This window comes from Heptranchias perlo, chromosome 15 (genome assembly GCF_035084215.1).
Source record: "Heptranchias perlo isolate sHepPer1 chromosome 15, sHepPer1.hap1, whole genome shotgun sequence".
NCBI classification, from domain to species: Eukaryota; Metazoa; Chordata; class Chondrichthyes; order Hexanchiformes; family Hexanchidae; genus Heptranchias; species Heptranchias perlo.
In genome coordinates this window covers 29622188-29644544 of record NC_090339.1, presented here as the reverse complement: position 1 = coordinate 29644544, position 22357 = coordinate 29622188, and the positions used below count along the sequence as shown (strand labels likewise).

Below are 22357 nucleotides of genomic sequence, written 5' to 3'. Positions count from 1 at the left end.
CTCGGTGTTCCTCCAATTCTGGCCTCTTGCGCATCCCCAATTTTAATTGTTCCACCATTGGCGGCCGTGCCTTCAGCTGCCTAGGCCTTAAACTCTGGAATTCCCTCCCTAAACCCCTCTGCCACTCTATCCTCCTTTAAGATGCTCCTTAAAACCTACAGTTTTGGCCAAGCTTTTGGTCACCTGTCCTAATATCTTCTTATGTGGCTTGGTTTCAAATTTTGTTTGATAATGCTCCTGTAAAGCGCCTTGGTACGTTTTACTATATTAAAGGCGCTATATAAATGCAAGTTGTTGTTGTTGAAACCAAAACCAACAAAGCAAACTCACATGCTAATAAAACATTCAAAAAGCTGACTTCGCAGATGATGGTCAGCTCTTTTATAATTGTCCCTAAATGTTAGAGACATGTAATCTTGATGATCACATTGCTAAATTGATAGAACGGAATCATAAAAGTTTACAGCACATTTATCTAGTTTTCCCTTAAAAGAAGAAATGGTTTCTCCCTCAGCCATTCCCTGTGGCAAAGCATTCCATACTCCAATATCCTTCTGCATAAAGAAATTTCTTTAACTTTTCTCCTCACTCTTAGTGACCATTTTAAATTAATGACCCCTCATCACTGAATGTTCGACCGGAAAAATAGTCTTTCACTCCATTAAAACCTGTGATAATTTTAAAAACCTCTATTATGTCTCCTCTAAGCCTTCATAACTCTGGTGGAAATAGTTCTAATATCTCAAGTCTCTCATAACTATACTTTCACATCCTTGACATCATCCTGGTGAATCAACATTGCATGGTCTCTGTATGTCCTTTCCATAATGGGGCACCCAAAACTGCACACAGTACTGTAACTGTGGCCTAACTAATGTTTTGTACAAATTTAGCATTAATTTACTTTTGTACTCTATACCTCTATATAAAAGTAAAAATGCTACTGGCCTTATTTATGATTATATCTAACTGTACTCAATACTTGGGTGTAATTGAGCCCCTACATCTCTCTGTTCATCCACACCTTTTAATGACTTTCATAGGAACAGGAGTAGACCATTCAGCCCTTGAGCCTGTTCCACCATTCAATTAGATCATGGCTGATTTGTATCTTAACTCCATCTACCCGCCTTGGTTCCATAACCCTTAATACCCTTGCCTAACAAAAATTTATCAATCTCAGTTTTGAAATTTTCAATTGACCTCGCCTCAACCTGTTATTAGGAACAGCGTGACTGAGCATTTGGACAAATATGAGCTGATCAGAGAGTGCCAGCATGGATTTGTAAAGGAGAAGTCAGGTCTAACAAACCTAATTGAATTTTGAGGAGGTAACTAACGTGGGAGATAAAGGAATTTACAAGGATTTCCAGAAGGCATTCGACAAGATTCTACATAAGAGACTGTTAACAAAAATGACAGCGCATTGAACTGGAGGCAACCTATTGACTTGGATAGGGAGTTGGTTAGGAGGTAGGAGATAGAGAGTAGGGATAATATGTATGTACTCAAATTGGCAGGATGTGACTAGTGGTGCTCCCCCAGGGGACTGTACTGGGGCCGCAGCTTTTCACTATATTTATAAATGACTTGGATGAAGGAATAGAGAGCCATATATTTAAATTTGCTGACGCTACCAAGTTAGGTGGCACAGTAAATAGTATAGATTTGAGCAGAAAGTTGCAAAGGGACATTAATAGATTAAGTGAGTGGGCAAAACTGTGGCAGATGGAGTTCAACGTGGGAAAGTGCAAGGACATCCACTTTGGATCTAAGTAAGATAGATCAAAGTATATTCTAAATGGCAAGAATCTAGGAACTGTGGATGAGCAGAGAGATTTAGGGGGGCAAGTATAGAAATCACTAAAAGCTAGAGGGACAGGTACAAAATATAATTTAAAAGGGTAATGGAATGTTGGTCTTTATCTCGAGGGGTAGAATACAAAGGGGTGGAAGTTATGTTATAGCTGTACAGAGCTCTGGTTAGACCCCATCTGGAGTACTGCATTCAGCTCTGGACACTGCACATCAGGAAGGATATATTAGCCTTGGAGGGGGTACAGCACAGATTCACCAGAATGATTCCTGGGCTGAAAGGGTTAAATTACAAGGCCAGGTTGCATCGACTAGGCTTGTATCCCCTTGGATATAGGAGGTTAAGGAGTGATCAAATTGACATGTTGAAGATGATTAAAGGATTTGATAGGGTAGATAGAAAGAAACTATTTCTTCTGGTGAGTCCAGAACAAGGGAGTGTAACCTTAAAATTAGAGCTAAGATGTTTAGTGGTGATGTCAGAAAGCACTTCTTCACAAAAAGGGTAGTGAAAATCTGGAACTCGCTCCCCCAAAAAGCTGTTGAGGCTAGGTCAATTGAAAATTTCAAAACAGAGATTGATAGATTTTTTATTAGGCAAGTGTATTAGGGGTTACGGAACCAAGGCGGGTAGGTGGAGTTAAGATTCAGATCAGCCATGATCTAATTGAATGGTGGAGCAGGCTCGAGGGGCTGAATGGTCTACTCCTGTTCCTATGTTTCTCAACAGCTTTTTGGGAGAGTTCCAGATTTCCACTATCTGTTGCGTGAAGAAGTTCTTACTGTCATCACCCCTAAAAGGCTTAGCTCTAAATTTAAGGTTATGCCCCCTTGCTCTGGACTCCCCCACTAGAGGAAATAGTTTCTCTCTATCTACCCCATCAAATCCTTTAATCATCTTAAACACCTCAATTAGATCATCCCTTAATCTTCTATACTCAAGGGACTGCAAGCCTAGTCTGTGCAACCGGTCCTCATAATTTAACCCTTTTAGACGCAGGATCATTCTGGTGAATCTGTGCTGCACCCCCTCCAAGGCCAATATATCATTTCTGGGCACTACACCTCAGGAAGGAACAAAGTACTCCAGATGGGGGTCTGACCAGAGATTTATATAAATGTAACATAACTTCTAACTCAATGTATTCCAGCCCCCTTGAGATAAAGCCTTTTAAATTATTTTTGTACCTGTCCACTAGCTTTTCGTGATTTCGGTACTTGGACTAGACAGAAGAGCAAATATGTAGGCAAATTTCTGAGAAGTGGAAAAACAGTAGGGCAGTAATAGTTGGGGATTTCAACTATCCCAATATTAACTGGGACACAAACAGTGTGAAGGGTTTAGAGGATGCAAAATTCTTAAATTGCATTCAAGAGAACTTTTTTAGCCAGTGTGTAGCAAGCCCAACAAGAGAGAGGGCAGTTCAGGACTTAGTTTTAGGAAATGAGGCTGGGAAGGTGGAAGGAGTATCAGTGGGAGAACATTTTGATGGTAGTGATCATAATTCAATTAGTTTTAGCATAGTTATGGAAAAGGACAAAGATAGAACAGGAGTTAAAGTTCTCGATTGGGGAAAGGCCAATTTTGCTAAGCTAAGAAGTGATTTAGCAAAAGTGGACTGGAAACAGCTACATGAAGGTAAATCAGTGTCAGAGCAGTGGGAGGCATTCAAGGAAAAGATTCAAGGGGTGCAGAGTAAATATGTTCCCACAAAGAAAAAAAGAGTGGGGCTGCCAAATCTAGAGCCCCCTGGATGTCAAGGAGCATACAGGGGAAGATAAAGCAGAAAGGGAAAGCTTATGTCAGACACCGAGAACTCAATACTACAGAAAGCCCAGAGGAGTATAAAAAGTGCAGGGGTGAAATTAAAAAGGAAATTAGAAAGCAACGAGAGGGCATGAAAAGATATCAGCAAGTAAAAATCCAGGAAAACCCAAAGATGTTTTATAAATACATTAAGAGCAAGACGATAAATAAAGAGTAGGGCCTATTAGAGAACAAAAAGGTAACCTGTGTGTGGAGGCAGAAGATGTTGGTATGGTTCTTAATGAATACTTTGCATCTGTCTTCACAAAAGAGAGGGACGATGCAGACATTGTAGTTAAGGAGGAGTGTGAAATATTGGATGGGATAAACTAAGTGAAAGAGGAAGTATTAAGGGGATTAGCATCTTTGAAAGCAGATAAATCACCAGGCCGGATGAAATGTATTCCAGACTGTTAAAAGAAGCAAGGGAGGAAATAGCAGAGGCTCTGACCATCATTTTCCAATCTTCACTGGATACAGGCATGGTGCCGGAGGATTGGAGGACTGCTAACGTTATATCATTGTTTAAAAAGGGAGCGAGGGATAGACCGGATAATTACAGGCCAGTCAGTCTAGCCTTGGTGGTGGGCAAATTATTGGAATCAATTCTGAGGGACAGGATAAACCATCACTTGGAAAGGCACGGAGTAATCAAGGACTATCAGCATGGATTTGTTAAGGGAAGGTGGTGTCTGACTAACTTGATTGAATTTTTTGAGGAGGTAACAAGGAGGGTAGTGCATTTGATGTAGTCTACATAGATTTTTGCAAGGCTTTTGACAAGGTCCCCCATGGCAGACTGGTCAAAAAAGTACAAGCTCATGGGATCCAAGGGAGAGTGGTAAGTTGAACCCAAAATTGGCTCAGTGGCAAGAAGCAAAGGGTAATGGTCTACTGGTGTTTTTGTGACTGGATGGCTGTTTCCAGTGTGGTTCCGCAGGGCTCAGTACCAGGTCCCTTGCTTTTTGTGATATATATTAATAATTTCGACTTAAATGTAGGGGGCATGATTAAGTTTGCAGATGATACAAAAATTGGCCATGTGGTTGACAGTGAGGAGGAAAGCTGTAGACTGCAGGAAGGTATCGATGGACTGGTGGGCAGAAAAGTGGCAAATGGAATTCAATCCGGAGAAATGTGAGGTAATGCATTTGGGGAGGGCAAACAAGGCAAGGGAGTACACAATAAATAGGAGGATACTGAGATGTGTAGAGGAAGTGAGGGACCTTGGAGTGCTTGTCCACAGATCCCTGAAGGTAGCAGGATAGGTAGATAAGGTATTTAAGGAGGCATATGGAATACTTTCCTTCATTAGCAGAGGCATAGAATATAAGAGCAGGGAGGTTATGCTGGAACTGTATAAAACACTGGTTAGGCCACAACTTGAGTACTGTGTACAGTTCTGGTCACCACGTTATAGGAAGGATGTAATTGCACGAGTGAGGGTACCAAGGAGATTTACGAGGATGTTGCCAGGACTGGAGAATTTTAGCTATGAGGAGAGATTGGATAGGCTGGGATTGTTCTCTTTGGAACAGAGGAGGCTGAGGCATGATTTAATTGAGGTGTACAAAATTATGAGGGGCCTAGATAGAATGGCTAGAAAGGATCTCTTTCCCTTAGCAGAGAGGTCAATAACCAGGGGGCATAGATTTGAAGTGATTGGTAGAAGGATGAGAGGGGAGATGAGGAAAATTTATTTCACCCAGAGTGTGGTCTGGGTCTGGAACTCACTGTCTGAAAGGATGGTGGAGGCAGAAACCCTCAACTCATTTAAAAAGTATCTGAAGTGCCGTGAGGCTACGAACCTAGTGCTGGAAAGTGGGGTTAGGCTGGGTGGCTCATTTTCAACCAGCGCAGACACAATGGCCTCCTTCTGTGCTGTAAATTTTAGAATCATAGAATCATAGAAGTTACAACATGGAAACAGGCCCTTCGGCCCAACATGTCCATGTCGCCCAGTTTATACCACTAAGCTAGTCCCAATTGCCTGCACTTGGCCCATATCCCTCTATACCCATCTTACCCATGTAACTGTCCAAATGCTTTTTAAAAGACAAAATTGTACCCGCCTCTACTACTGCCTCTGGCAGCTCGTTCCAGACACTCACCACCCTTTGAGTGAAAAAATTGCCCCTCTGGACCCTTTTGTATCTCTCCCCTCTCACCTTAAATCTATGCCCCCTCGTTATAGACTCCCCTACCTTTGGGAAAAGATTTTGACTATCGACCTTATCTATGCCCCTCATTATTTTATAGACTTCTATAAGATCACCCCTTAACCTCCTACTCTCCAGGGAAAAAAGTCCCAGTCTGTCTAACCTCTCCCTGTAAGTCAAACCATCAAGTCCCGGTAGCATCCTAGTAAATCTTTTCTGCACTCTTTCTAGTTTAATAATATCCTTTCTATAATAGGGTGACCAGAACGGTACACAGTACTCCAAGTGTGGCCTCACCAATGCCCTGTACAACTTCAACAAGACATCCCAACTCCTGCATTCAATGTTCTGACCAATGAAACCAAGCATGCCGAATGCCTTCTTCACCACCCTATCCACCTGTGACTCCACTTTCAAGGAGCTATGAATCTGTACTCCTAGATCTCTGTTCTATAACTCTCCCCAACGCCCTACCATTAACGGAGTAGGTCCTGGCCCGATTCGATCTACCAAAATGCATCACCTCACATTTATCTAAATTAAACTCCATCTGCCATTCATCGGCCCACTGGCCCAATTGATCAAGATCCCGTTGCAATCCTAGATAACCTTCTTCACTGTCCACAATGCCACCAATCTTGGTGTCATCTGCAAACTTACTAACCATGCCTCCTAAATTCTCATCCAAATCATTAATATAAATAACAAATAACAGCGGACCCAGCACCGATCCCTGAGGCACACCGCTGGTCACAGGCCTCCAATTTGAAAAACAACCCTCTACAACCACCCTCTGTCTTCTGTCGTCAAGCCAATTTTGTATCCAATTGGCTACCTCACCTTGGATCCCATGAGATTTAACCTTATGTAACAACCTACCATGCGGTACCTTGTCAAATGCTTTGCTGAAGTCCATGTAGACCACGTCTACTGCACAGCCCTCATCTATCTTCTTGGTTACCCCTTCAAAAAACTCAATCAAATTCGTGAGACATGATTTTCCTCTCACAAAACCATGCTGACTGTTCCTAATTAGTCCCTGCCTCTCCAAATGCCTGTAGATCCTGTCCCTCAGAATACCCTCTAACAACTTACCCACTACAGATGTCAGGCTCACTGGTCTGTAGTTCCCAGGCTTTTCCCTGCCGCCCTTCTTAAACAAAGGCACAACATTTGCTACCCTCCAATCTTCAGGCACCTCACCTGTAGCGGTGGATGATTCAAATATCTCTGCTAGGGGACCCGCAATTTCCTCCCTAACCTCCCATAACGTCCTGGGATACATTTCATCAGGTCCCGGAGATTTATCTACCTTGATGTGCGTTAAGACTTCCAGCACCTCCCTCTCTGTAATATGTACACTCCTCAAGACATCACTATTTATTTCCCCAAGTTCCCTAACATCCATGCCTTTCTCAACCGTAAATACCGATGTGAAATATTCATTCAGGATCTCACCCATTTCTTGTGGTTCCGCACATAGATGACCTTGTTGATCCTTAAGAGGCCCTACTCTCTCCCTAGTTACCCTTTTGCCCTTTATGTATTTGTAGAAGCTCTTTGGATTCACCTTTGCCTGATCTGCCAAAGCAATCTCATATCCCCTTTTTGCCCTCCTGCTTTCTCTCTTAACTCTACTCCGGCAATCTCTATACTCTTCAAGGGATCCACTTGATCCCAGCTGCCTATGCATGTCATATGCCTCCTTCTTCTTTTTGACTGGGGCCGCAATCTCCCGAGTCATCCAAGGTTCCCTACTTCTACCAGCCTTGCCCTTCACTTTATAAGGAATGTGCTTACCCTGAACCCTGGTTAACACACTTTTGAAAGCCTCCCACTTACCAGACGTCCCTTTGCCTGCCAACAGACTCTCCCAATCAACTTCTGAAAGTTCCTGTCTAATACCATCAAAATTGGCCTTTCCCCAATTTAGAATTTTAACTTTTGGGCCAGACCTATCCTTCTCCATAGCTATCTTAAAACTAATGGAATTATGATCACTTGTCCCAAAGTGATCCCTCACTAACACTTCTGTCACCTGCCCTTCCTTATTTCCCAAGAGGAGGTCAAGTTTTGCCCCCTCTCTAGTCGGGCCATCCACATACTGAATGAGAAATTCCTCCTGAATACACTCAACAAATTTCTCTCCATCCAAGCCCCTAATGCTATGGCTGTCCCAGTCAATGTTGGGAAAGTTAAAGTCCCCTACTATTACCACCCTATTTTTCTTGCAGCTGTCTGTAATCTCCTTACATATTTGCTCCTCAATTTCCCGTTGACTATTTGGGGGTCTGTAGTACAATCCTATCAAAGTGATCTCTCCCTTCTTATTTTTCAGTTCTACCCATATAGACTCAGTGGGCAAACCCTCGGATATATCCCCTCTCACTACTGCCGTGATGTTCTCCCTAATCAAGAACGCAACTCCCCCTCCTCTCTTACCTCCTGCTCTATCTTTCCTATAGCATCTGTACCCTGGAACATTGAGCTGCCAGTCCTGCCCCTCCCTTATCCATGTTTCAGTAATAGCTATAACATCCCAGTCCCATGTACCCATCCATGCCCTGAGTTCATCTGCCTTGCCCATCAGACTTCTTGCATTGAAATAAATGCAGTTTAATCTAGACTTCCCTTGGTCTTTGCCCTGCTTTCTCAGACCATCTGTCCAGTCATGTTTTGTACACTCTCCCTTATTGCCTTTTGTTTCTGTCACCATTTTATTTCCCACTGACTTCCTGCATCGGTTCCCATCCCCCTGCCACATTAGTTTAAACCCTCCCCAACAGCACTGGCAAACACTCCCCCTAGGACATTGGTTCCAGTCCTGCCCAGATGCAGACCGTCCAATTTGTACTGGTCCCACCTCCCCCAGAACCGGTTCCAATGGCCCAGGAATTTGAATCCCTCCCTCTTGCACCATCTCTCAAGCCACGTATTCATCCTAGCTATCCTGTCATTCCTACTCTGACTTGCCCGTGGCACTGGTAGCAATCCTGAGATTACTACCTTTGAGGTCCTACTCTTTAGTTTAACTCCTAACTCCCTAAATTCAGCTTGTAGGACCTCATCCTGTTTTTTACCTATATCGTTGGTGCCTATATGCACCACGACAACTGGCTGTTCACCCTCCCCCTCCAGAATGTCCTGCAGCCGCTCCGAGACATCCTTGACCCTTGCACCAGGGAGGCAACATACCATCCTGGAGTCTCGGTTGCGTCCGCAGAAACGCCTGTCTATTCCCCTTACAATCGAGTCCCCTATCACTATAGCTCTGCCACTTTTTCCTGCCCTCCTGTGCAGCAGAGCCAGCCACGGTGCCATGAACTATGACTCCTAAGTCTTTCTGCTCATCCACTGTTCCTAGTTTCTCACCATTTAGAAAATACTCTTGATCTATCTTTCTTAGGTCCAAAGTGGATAGCCTGACACTTCCCCCCAAACTGAACTCCATCCACCATAGATTAAGTGAGTGGGCAAAACTATCAAATTCCCTTTGCAACCTTCTGCACCCATCTGCACTATTTACTGTGCCACCCAGCTTAGTGTCATATATGGCTCTCTATTCCTTTGTCTAAGTTGTTTATAAATATAGTGAAAAGCTGAGGCCCCAGTACAGATCTGTAGGGGACACCACTAGTTGCATTCTGCCAATTTGAATAAAATCCTTATTCTTACTCAGAATTGCTAGTAATGTGATGTAAATTCCTTAGATTGGCCAACTCCTGTCTTACTAGCCTGAGGTTCAACTTTGATTACTTGGCAGGACCTTGAATTACTGGGTTGGCTTTGCTGACCATTTGTTCTGCAAATGCCTTGGTCCCTGTTTGGCTCCTATTCATGTCAATCATGGTATGTCCATCCCTCTTTATTCTGGTTCCAGAAAGCAAGGTACAGATCCTTCCCTTCTGAGTCTAAAGTGCCAGGACTTGCTGTTGATAATCTCACCTCTTCCAGTCAAGTGGAATAACCACTAACAATTGTTTTCTGTATAAAAACTACAAAACAAAGTAAATCATTAACTTTTGGCCATTTGAGGTAAATTACAAGATTAAGTGTATCCAAGTTGTTTGTTTGTACAATTTAAGTTTATTAAAAGCAGCTATCTGCTTATTTACTGTTTCAGAGATAGACTCCTCCCATTCTAGTCAATCTCCTCACCTTTTCTCAGAATTATACACTGGTTTGGTTTTTGTGTTACAAATGCCTTCAATGGTGTAACCTCAGACTCACAGTAAAATCTGCTACTACATAATGCATAGTCTAGTGTCTAACACGCATCTATCAAACTTTGTTTCAGATGCAAAACAACTACTTTTTTTAAAAAAAAAGAAAGGCAGTCACTGCCTGAAAGCTAAAATTTGTGAATGACCTGAGCAGTTTATAACCAGGTATAATTACCTGGATTTGCCTACTTAAGAGCAATGGCTTTAAAGGGACAGGCTAAATTAGCAGCTAATCATCATAATTGTGTTCCAGACTCCAGGCTACCCATGAGCAAATCCACACCAAGTATTCTTTTGTGCGCTTTATCATGTGGTGATGTAACTATGAGTTTTCAGTCTTGTAGCTGTCACTTTAAGAATACTTACTGAATCTCATGCCTTCTTTTATTCCAGTCAGTCTAAACTTCACTAAATCAAAAAATTCTTTGATTTGTTTGTCATAAAGTTTTCTAATGTTTTCAGCATATACCTGATACAAAAGTAACAGTGAATTAAAATTGGGAGAAGGAAGATTATAACATTTATCAATAGCAATTTCAAATGTCACTTTACAGTATTTCACATGTTTTTTCTTTTATTTTATATCATATGATACAGCACAGGAGGCCATTCGGCCCATCGTTCCTGTGCTGGCTCTTTGAAAGAGCTATCGAATTAATCCCACTCTCTTGCTCTTTCCCCATAGACCTGTCAATATTTTCCCTTTAAGTATTTACCCAATTCCCTTTTGAAAGTTACTGCTGAATCTGCTTTCACCACCCTTTCAGGCAGTGCATACCAGATCATAACAACTCGCTGCACAAAAAAATGTTTCCTCATATCGCCTTTGGCTCTTTTGCCAATCACCTTAAACGTGTGTCCTTTGGTTACCGACCCTTCTGCCACTAGAAACAGTTTCTCCTTATTTACTCTATCAAAAGTCTCATTATGGATCTGCTTAGATATCAATCATGCAAGGAATTCCAAATGCAGTCTCGATGACCCACGTATCAGATGTCCTTTCCATCCAGCAGTACGAACTACCGTTGCCAGCCTCCCACCTGAACCGTTAAGATGGCTCCGATGCTAGCAGCTACTTAATTGAGCTTCTCTCATTTGCAATTAAATCCATGGCCATGCACTGCTCAAATTTACTTCCTGAATTACACTACAAGACGAGGCAGCTATGACTCTGTTCTGTTACTCAGTCACTTCAAGTTTTAAGATGACCTTTTATAGCCTACATCCATCCCATAGCCCAACCCACCCCACACCTGTTGCTGTTCCCTGCTGACTGTACTTTAATGCACTGCTGGTTTTCCAGCTTTATTTTGCTGCCTGTGGGGGTCCTGGACGGAAATCCACCATCTCCTGTGCCAAAGTCCAGTCCTCCACTGGCTTCTGGACCTTACAATGACCTCCAACATCGCTGTCATTTTCTAGGGAGACTGTATTCTCTTAATGGCTGCCTCTATTCTAGTATCTGGCCTGCTCCTGCATCCTCAGTTTATGCCCCTCTGACAGGAAATTTTCACTCTGAACTCTGATCTGCTCCTGCTGGTTTTCATTCTGCTCTGGATTTTTCTCCGAATGACCTGTGCTTTGCTTGCTTCCCATGGCCACTGACTCCACTCATCCTTCAGAGCTATTGTCACCCTTCACTGGATGGGTAGGACCTGCTCCTCAAGCCTCTGCCGATGCTCAAGATCTTGTGTGCCTCACCTCCTGACAGCTGTTCTACAAAGCAGCTCAAAGGAGATGCCATTTATACCAACCCCTCCCAGAGGATAATCACTTGCTGATCATTAGACAACTAAAGATGCACAAGCTAATCCCCCTGACTTGCTCTGAGATGTTGATTTCTCTAGAAACTAAACTTATTCTGAGTGATAGTATAGTCCTAGAAGATGGTTTATAATCTTATAAGATGATCATTCTGAGATTGAGGAGCGAGAGAGGCAGGCACTGCATGTAATCATGTGTTTTGAGAAAGGCAGGACAAGCATTGGGAATGATTATTAACACTGGCATTTTGTAATCTGCTTTTCTTTATAAATTGGCTGTTTACAGGAGTCAATTCATGGTCCTCCCTCAACATTTAATAACTTATCAGGCAATATATAATGATTTTCAAGTGACTTATATGTCTAATAATTGCAAATTTAAGAAAAAAAAATTGTAATATATATGGTTAGCAATTAATGTTGGCAAGATTAATGGATGAACACTTAATTTGTTTGTATGACTGTCTTCTGTTTTAACTGAGGTATTAACCAGTTTATTTCAAATGAGTTAATGCCTGTTTTAAAAAAGGGGAATGTTAAATGAAAGTTAAGCAATTGTGCATTAAAATCACCAACAAAAGACTGCTTTTTGAAAGCCAAGAAACTTACCTTTGATAAATCAGTAAAAATAACAGGGTTGTTGCTTTTTAGCCAAGCCATTAGAGGGCTATATGGCAATAACTCATCTTGATAAAGTTTATGGTTGGGGAAGATTAGCTCTCCAGATTGTTGCATCAAGGTAACGCTTTGGTCATTTCCCTTAAAGGCAATAGGAAAAGTATTTTAAGGCTACAGAACATTTTAAAACAGAAATTAAGTCACTCAATTCCCCCTCCCAGGATTTATGAATATTTATACCCAAACTACTAGACTGCATGAATGAAAATACCAAAACTAAAATAATCAAAATAGTGATATTTGGCTTAGTGGGTAAATACACCATTTGGTTCATTACTAAGCATGGAGATTAGAGGTCCTAGTTTCGATTTCGGATGTGTATCGATTTAGTTGGTCTCAGCCAGGGCAGCAAAAGGGATACAACAATTGAATTCGGCACAGCACCTCTAGGTGAAAGTTCTGTTCAAGAGTGATATCCAATGACGTGTGTTGGTCACTGTCCACAAATTAAACTCTTGTGACAGTTGCAAGGCTCAGCCACTAAGAACGGCCATTTGGTAAGGGCTACCGGCAACTGTGGACTGGACCCCAGAATAACTCCACACCAGTTAAAAAAAGTTTATCCAAGTGAGTAGCTGAACAATACACGTCAAGAAGGTTCCAGGTTTAAAGTCCTGTGCTGAGTTGTTGATTTCAGCCTGGTTGAGATATTACAATTGGCTTTAGTACCACTAAGTTAAGGAAGGGTATCTTCTATGAAACAACTTTGTGTGTATGTATGTATGTATACACAACAGGGAAGCACAGGGTCAAGCTCAACTGTGATGCCCCCTGCTAATGAATAGACTGATATTCATTGTCAAGGCTACTATGAATAATTCCCACTTGAGTTAGCTACTGGAGGGTCATTAACAATCTTTGGAACCATACCCAAGCAAGGAGTCAAAGTCTTCAGGAGGGGAGAAAATCGGTGGAAAAGTGTGATGAAGAAAAATATGACTAATCTTAGTCTATCATGTTTAGTTCCAATGGTGCAATCCTTAAATATTATCTGCAGATACTAATGAATAGTTACTAATACAGTGTACGCCCATCATAACAAACTGATCTGTGTTGAGCCAATTTGTCTGCTTGAATCAATGCTATAACTGGGGAATGAACAGACAATGACCATCTAATCTCAGCTATTCCAAATCATTACAAATATCTTTAAGATATGACCACACAGGTACTCATCAGTTCTTTTTTAATGTCAGCTGAATGACGTAGAATATTTAGTCAAACTGTCAGCAGGTACACTACAGATTACTGACTATACACAAGTTAGGACTCACTCAGCAAGAAAAACAAGCAGCATTTCATTAACAGAAGTGAAAGCAAAAGGATTCCAGATACAGTCGAATTATGAGAAGCTTACCTACATATCTGCACCTAATCAATTTAAGTAAAGAAATGTTAGGTCAAGCTGATATTCCTGACCGATACAACCAATGAAACAGGCATTACTTTCAATGCAGTTGATTTGCTTTAGTCTGGTTTACCAGAGTGTCTGACAAACAATCCCCCAAGTAAGTAGGGACAACTAGATATTATCACACTCTTAAAACTATTCTGTTTACATCACACTAAGCTTTACAAAGTCTCTCACCAGGTATTATTACAAGAAACCAACACAATACATTATTTACCTTTGCACTTACCTGTAGTACAAATATACTGTTAATATGTCGTATGAATCGACTTTCAAATAGCTGCCGCAAATTCTCAAACTTTATTAATTGTTCTACCACACTTTGCAGTTTCCGGTGGCCTAATAAAACCAGAGTTTTAAAGGGAAGTCAAATTAATGTTAACAATTATATATATGGATAAGGTTTCACAGTTATTTCTTTAATCCAGATGTTTTTGGCTCAAAGACTAGATTGGAGATGAATGCCAGGCTCCACTTTTCTAATGTTAAACATCAGCCTGCAGCAATGCTTGACTGGATAGCATAATCCTCTGACAATTGCCTATCGAAAATCTTCAAATAGGAGCTCCCAATAAATGGGAAAATTCCTTTTTTTATTGCGTCAGTGAAATTGCAAAGATGAATTATTGTGAAGAATCAGCATTGAGTGTGCTTTTTATTAACTACTTACAGTTTAGAGTCAGGGAAATAATTGAACAGATTAGGGTTACATCAGCTTGTACTACATTGTTTTACAGCTTGTATTTCACTCTGCAAAGTTGTAATGACAATATCACCTGTGATATGTTCTCCATTGACAGTGGCCAGCAACAGATTAAGCTATCAATACCAGTGGGGGTATGATTTTCCTACCTTGGGGCTACCAAAAATGATGGAAGAAGTGTGCGCTTTAACAGTAATATCAGCCTACCTGATCTTTCCTTTCTATGGTGAAGCTGACAGCAGAAGTAAGACCAGATAAAATCTAGTCTTATTTCCAACGCCACTGAAAAAGTCAGCTCCTATTCACAATTGTGAAAAAGTCACTGTTGGAGTTCTGTCCCAGTGAGAAGAATGCAGACAAATAATAGGAGGTCTATTGATGATTAGTCTGTATTTCTGTCTTCAGTGGGACAGCATTCCACCTGTGAATATGGAAAGATTTTAAATATGAAAATAAGTAAAACAGGAAACTTACTGCACAGGTCAAATTACTGTTTGCAGTTCCCTCACAACCAAACAAAATTATAACCACAGTACATAAAGTATATGCTGCAGATGTACAACATAAAATCACCCATAAATAGCCACTAAAGCCGGTAATGTCATTTATGTTACAAAAAGTGATGGTGTGACAACTGAAAATACTACTACATCTAACCCATATTTTACCAGCAGTGTTTGTTGTGGCCAATGGAAAATTATTCCATTCCCCAACAAAACCATCGTTTAACTTGACAAAAACACCACCAAAATGTTTTTAAAGTACATCAATTATGAAAGGTATATCAAAATCTCTTCTGACTTGTAATATCTACCCCACCAAAACTGATTAATACAGATTCAATTAGGTATTTGAGAGATTTAGGATTGAATGCATACAATATAGCAAAAAATCTTTTATAGAAAATAGCCAATCAATTCATAAAAGGCAACAGCAAGTTTTGTATTTAGCTGAAGAGTTTCCTAATTTCTTGCCTCATGAAAAGTTTTTGACTGATTTGCTGTGAATGGTAAACAGGTGAAAGGGTTAAAGAGATGGTGTAACATATTTTAAAATAATTTCCCATTAGTTTTCCTCCCCATTTTCTGAAGTTTGTGATATGTGCTGGTTCTACTGATGCGCACAACCTTCAGTATCTCGCCAAGTGTTAATACATCATGGGTGCACTTAAATGATGAGCATCAGCAGATTATTTAACTATAAGGTGCGTCACAGTTGAGTTCAACTGTGTCTCCACCCAACATCAGAACATCCACGCTTTCCAGCTGTGGACAGCAGTCAGAAGTAGAAACTCCGATCATTTTTCCCTCGCCCCCATTGGCACTTAAGACAATCGTAGCACATCCATTGTTGCCCTGGCCAAAGTCATTTAACTTAGCGCAAACAAAGGATTGAGGCCTGGACTTCCCTGGACTGTATTCAAAAGATTTGTTTTAAATGAGCAAAGGAGGCTGTTGGAAGCTAAAACTAAGTGCCAATAGGTTATATATCCATGCGTAGCCTTGAAAATGTTGAGGTTGGCTGCCTCAAGCAGGAGGGGAGCAGCTTGTATGAGAGCTTTTTGTGCAATTTGTGCTCAGCGAGGTGAGTGCTCTTAGTGCCAGGGAATGGAACACTTTTTGTATCAGACGCACAGAGCCAACATCACGCATTACCAGGTCAGGTGCAAGGTAAAGCTACCACTTCCCCAGCAAGGTCCCAAGGAAAGGGGAAAGAATAAACTTTCATTTATATAGCATCTTTTGCAACCTCAGGACATTCCAAAGCATTTCACAGGATTTATTTTGAAGTCCCAGATATGAAAGGCCAGTGTCTCTGACTCACTGCATTTCCCAGTTCTCCCAAGCTGTTTTCTTAAAATAAAAATATATACTAGGGGCTAATTTTGAAGAGCAATTAGGCAGGTGAGATATTTTCTTATAATGTTTTAAAAAGTTGTCCAGCTATGAACAAAGTTAGGGAGCATAACCCTGACTCAAGAAGGTACCTGAATTTTTGAAAGCGGTACAAAGCTGGGTGAGTAGTATTAATAGCACTTAAGCATACATTAGCTCAAGCATCTATTTGGGTTATAAGCTACATAAAGGAAAACAACAGGAGAGAGAAAATGTAAACATACCTGGGGATAACTTAACATTCATACAATTACTCAGAGCTTCGACAGCAGCAATGCAAGCCTGTAAGCCCACAGATGTGGACAGATCATCACTTCTTAATGCATGTTGATGTTCTTTAGCAAGGTCCAGCTTGTGCTATTAGAATAACAATAATTATTATAAAGAACCAAGCAGGATGTTTACATTAGATATAATAAGATTTTAAAAATCATTTTAAATGCTATGAGAAATTAAAAACAATGATCAATTTAGAGCAATGTAACAATGTACTCTTAAGTCTATGTCAAATATTCATTCATTCTCACAAGTGGGGTAAGGAAGGATTATGGTATCTCATGATACATCAGAGAACCAGGAAAAGCATCCCTGCTAGCAATCCTGTAGGCATAGAGATGGTTTATGCTCTTCCTCCTCCTCTTAAGTTGTGTTACTTTAATATGCCCCAAGTATGTGGAAAATTTAGATTTGAAAAAAAGATATTACTTAATTTGGTATGGTTTTCTTCATTCCTTGAATTAAAACATTCTCCACACATAATATCACCATCTATCCTCATAGATCTTGCTGAATATTTAATCATCTAGAGTTAGCAGCATGACAACTAATTGCTGCTGCCTAGGTCAAAAAGAATTGATGCATAGGGCTTGCCTTTGCAAAAAATGGGAACAACGGATCGAATGTTGTCACCAGTACAGATGTTTGTTCCCCAGGCAGTAATCAAAAATCCAGAATGTGGAATGAAGAAGAATGTTAATTGCTGTTGGATACTGAGTGACACAGTAGTTTTGCATACTGTCTTTGTGCTTAGATTGAAGGAATAGTTTCCCCTCTCTCAGGCTAAACAGGGCCTATGTGAAAGGAGTCTAGCTAATTCGAATGCGGTTTCTAGTGTGCGTGAGTCTATGATATAAAACTGCTCACAATTCGCAACCAGTTCGCAGTCTCAATCAGAAAAAAGGCAAGGTTAGTTGATGCGATAGTTTATTTTCTAAAGTAAGATTAAGCCAATTTGTTAGGATAAAATATAGATAGAATCTAACCAGTGCTATATCTACATCACGAGTACAAAGCTGGATGCAAAATGTGAGAATTATTAGTACCCGGAAAAGGGACCTCTAATCTTGATGTGCACCAAAATCCATCTTAAAAATCTTAAAAGAAAATCTGTCACAAACTTAAGATGACATATAGGGGGTTAAATTGGATAAAGCCCGATCCTGGGCATGGGGGTCGCAGTTAACCCGCGCCCAGTGTTAACAATATAGACAGCACGCGAGATTTATGCTGCATCCTCATTTCCATGATTCCCACGTGCAGCCAGCACTGTCCGCGCCATTGAGTGGCTGCATGCACCAGCAGGAGGTCCGATAAGGGGCATGGCCAGCACTAGGTAAAGCCAGCCTGCACCTCTTAAAGGGGGGGGGGTGCATTGTCAATGGAAGCAGTGCAGCAGGACAGGCAGAATGGGTGGAGCGGCAAGAGAGCATGCCCCGAAGTTCTCTGACAGCGCACTGGAGGCCTTAGTGGAGGGAATGCAGCTATCCATCCTGTACACGCAGGGTGGCAGGAGACCCTCCAGACACCAACTGTGCAGGCAGTGGAAGGAAGTGGCCATGGAGGTGAATGGCAGAGTATAGCACCACACACGTGGTTACAGTGCCGCAAAAAGTTCAATGGATTTGACACGAATGGTCAAGGTGAGTGAATTCAAATGTCGAGTGGCACATCCTACTAACCACAGCACTGCTTCACGCATGACACCCCGCCTCACCCACCCACTAAACACTGCCCATCAGTACGAAATGCTGCACTTAGGATGCTGCATCTCACCCTCACATAGTAGCACACTTGCAATCCACACACCCACCACTCACAGGTCACACACTGGCAGCTATTTGACCACGAGAGGCACATTGCCCAAACACATTGCAGGACACACTCCGATACACTTCCCTCTGTCTTCCAGAAGAAGGTAGCACATAACAGCCGGCAGACCGAAAGACCTGAGGGAGGACAGGTATGCCTACACGTCCTCACCCCCCTGGAGAAGTCCATGCTGCACATCATTGGGCAGAATGTCACTGTGGCCATGGCCACTGGCGGCGCTGGAGGTCCTGATGAAGGGGGTCGCTGCACACCTAATCCTCCTTCTCGTTACCCACGTCTCCCTCATCCCACAATCTCTTCTGACGCATGTGCTGCAGACGGTGGCAGCACGCTGGTCCTACTCGCTCCACAACTCAATCCGTCTCCCTGTCATTGCGGGTGCCCAAGAACTGGAGCCGTCACTGTCCGAGGTGGAGGAGGACACTGATAACAAAGCCGCACCGTCACTCGATCTGACACCCACACCCACCAGCTCAGGTACTGTCACTGCACGTAGTGTAGAGGTAAGGTTAGAGGAGGGATCTGCACGTGGTGAGACACCCGGCACAAGTGCGCAGGAGCTGGGACAGGAGAGGGGAAAAAACAGATACCACAGGTGTCAGCTCGCTGGAGGGAGAGGTGGCACAATGATTCTGCTGCCGAGGGGTCAGATAATGACTTCGACGGGCCAGGCTACAGAAGTCGGCTGATGGGCGTACAGCACCAAATGCTTGGTGCACTGGAATGCCTGCTCACAATGTCAAGGGGCATGCAGGAATCCACCTCGAACTTGGCACAGGGCTTTACGCAGAGCTCGGAGCCCAACCTCACCCACACGGAATGGGCGGTCGCCTCTATCAGCATACCTGTAGAACCCACCATGAGGCAGCGTCTGATGACCGATATCACGGCTTCCGTTGCAGCACAAACCGATGTCATCAAAGGTCTGCATTCTTCAGTTGAAGCGCAGACTGCTGCTGTGGGTGAAGCACTCGTGCTCCTCCTGACCCACAAGCAGTGCTGGAAAGGCACTTACCTGTCGGATCCAGCCGTTCTCACCTCCCTTCAGCTGTCAGGTTTCGCAAGGCCTGGGAAGCCCGGCCGGCCGGCCAGCGTTAAAACTGAAACAGAGGTAAATTCTGAGGCTCGCAGCCTCATAATATTTAAATTAGGGACCTGCCTCCGGAAAGCAGGTTAGTCGCTCGACCCCAACCTGCCTCCGTTAAAATTGGAAGTGGGCGTATTGGAGGCAGGTTGGGGTCGGGTTTCCCGTTTTAAAATTTTTAATCCCCCCCAACCCTTCCTGGGGGGTTAAAATTATCCCCTATATTTAGAGAGATCCTGTTCATCCAATTGATGCTGACAGACCTAATTAAGAAACAGCTCACCATGAAAGTTTAAACAACTTTCTCATGCGAAGTATTTTGACAGCAGAAAAGGATTGATTATTTTTACCCACTCTTTGACAAGACGATGCATGGCAAGGGGATATTTCAATGAGGGGGAATAAACAATAAAGAAGTAGGATAATTAAATACAAAAATGAAAAACCTGGTCTTTCATTTCACACAGGGCCACAATTTGTCCTTTGTGATGGAGCAATTGCTCCTGTTCTATTACATTCTGACAACATTTTTTGAAGACTTCTAACCGCTAATTAGTTATTTAACACACATACACACACCCATCCACAACTGGAGTTAATAATTTACTGGCTGCAGTGGGAGGAAGGGGAATATAGACATACACATATATACAGACATACCAAGAAACTTTCAAATGATCAAGTCACTTAGTCATTACCACCGCACTTATCTTTAACCTGACGTAGCTTGCTTACCACAAGAAAAGTGACTTCTTCTAAAAGTTTTTGTTGATTACAATCAATGACTTGTAACTGGTAATTGCTTTGGTGAATATGATCCATCTGTTCTTTAACACTCTGCAGCAGCTCTTCGTAGGTTTGAAGGGTCTGCTCAATGCTTTTCACTTCAACAAGACCCACATCAATCAGCTCCATCATTTCAGTTACTTGCTTTTCAGACACAATGATTGATCGTATGTTTGCCTGAAGGACAAACACAATGCAATCACACATGTACACACATAAAAAATATTCATAGAATCATATGGAATGGCGACAACACAGAAGGAGGCCATTCGGCCCATCGAGCCCATGCCGGCCCTTTGTAAGAGCAATCTCCTGCTCTTTCCCCGTAGCTCTGCAAATTTTTCCCTTCAAGTATTTATCCAATTTCCTTTTGAAAGCCACGATTGAATTTCCTTCCACCACGCTTTCAGGCAGCGCATTCCAGATCATAACCACCGTAAAAAAGTATTTCCTCATGTTGTCTTTGGTTCTTTTGCCAATCACCTTAAATCTGTGTCCTCTGGTTCTCGACCCTTCCGCCAATGGGAACAGTTTCTCTTTATTTACTTTATCTATACCCTTCATGATTCTCAACACTTCTATCAAATCTCCTCTTAACCTTCTCTGCTCTAAAGGAGAACCACCCCAGCTTCTCCAGTCTATCCACATAACTGAAATCCCTCATCCCTGGAACCATGCTAGTAAATCTTTTCTGCACCCTCTCTAAGGCCTTCACATCCTTCCTAAAGTGCGGTGCCCAGAATTGGACACAATACTCCAGTTGTGGCCGAACCAGTGTTTTATAATTTCCTTGCTTTTGTACTCTATGCCTCTATTTATAATGCCCAGGATCCTGTATGATTTTAGCCACTTTCTGGATCTGTCCTGCCACCTTCAAAGATTTGTGCACATATACCCCCAGGTCTCTCTATTCCTGCACCCGCTTTAGAATTGTACTATTTAGTTTATATTGCCTCTCCTCATTCTTCCTGTCAAAAAGTATCACTTCGCACTTCTCTGTTAAATTTCATCTGCCACGTGTCCGGCCATTCCACTAGCTTGTCTATGCCCTCTTGAAGTCCATCACTATCCTCCTCACTGTTTATTACACTTCCACGTTTCATGTCATCTGTAAATTTTGAAATTGTGCCCTATACACCAAGTCCAAGTCATTAATATATATCAAAAAAAAAGCAGTGGTCCTAGTACCAACCCCTGGGGAACACCACTGTATACCTTCCTCCAGTTCAAAAAACAACCATTCACCACTACTCTGTTTCCTGTCACTTAGCCAATTTTGTATCCAGCTGCCACTGTCCCTTTTATTCCATGGGCTCCAATTTTGCTGACAATCCTATTATGTGGCACTTTATCAAACGCCTTTTGAAAGTCCACATACACATCAACCGCATTGCCCTCATCAACCCTCTCTGTTCCCTTATCAAAAAACTCAATCAAGTTAGTTAAACATGATTTGCCTTTAACAAATCCACGTTGGCTTTCCTTTATTAATCCACACTTGTCCAAGTGACTCCTCATTTTGTCCCGGATTATTGTTTCTAAAAGCTTCCCCAACATCGGGTTTAAACTGACGGACCTGTAGTTGCCGGGTTTATCCATACACCATTATTTGAACAAGGGTGTAACATTTGCAATTCTCCAGTCCTCTGCCACCACCCCTATATCTAAGGATGATTGGAAGATTATGGCCAGCACCTCTGCAATTTCCACCCTTACCCCTCTCAGCAATCTAGGATGCATCCCATCCGGACCGGGTGACTTATCTACTTTAAGTACAGCCAGCCTTTCTCGTAACTCCTCTATCAATTTTTAGCCTATCTAGTATCTCAACTTCCTTCTCTTTTACTGTGAGTTTGGCAGCATCTTCTTCCTTGGTAAAGACAGATACAAAGTACTCATTTAGTACCTCAGCCATGCCCTCTGC

The 22357-nt window shown here is 42.1% G+C and overlaps 1 protein-coding gene across 3 annotated transcripts in view; it reads right to left on the bottom strand.

The window, feature by feature from the left end:
- LOC137332943 (exocyst complex component 1-like) overlaps window positions 1–22357 on the bottom strand; it is an 85103-nt gene that overhangs the window by 38110 nt on the left and 24636 nt on the right. For all 3 annotated transcript variants that reach the window (XR_010965765.1, XM_067996989.1, XM_067996990.1), the window contains 5 exons: window positions 20383–20610; window positions 16679–16811; window positions 14086–14195; window positions 12377–12526; window positions 10371–10473 (listed from right to left, as the gene is read on the bottom strand). Coding sequence is in view for 2 of the 3 variants with exons in the window: in XM_067996989.1 (XP_067853090.1) it covers window positions 10371–10473; window positions 12377–12526; window positions 14086–14195; window positions 16679–16811; window positions 20383–20610 (724 nt within the window). In the remaining variant the exon portion in view is untranslated. The remainder of the gene's footprint in view (window positions 1–10370; window positions 10474–12376; window positions 12527–14085; window positions 14196–16678; window positions 16812–20382; window positions 20611–22357) is intronic.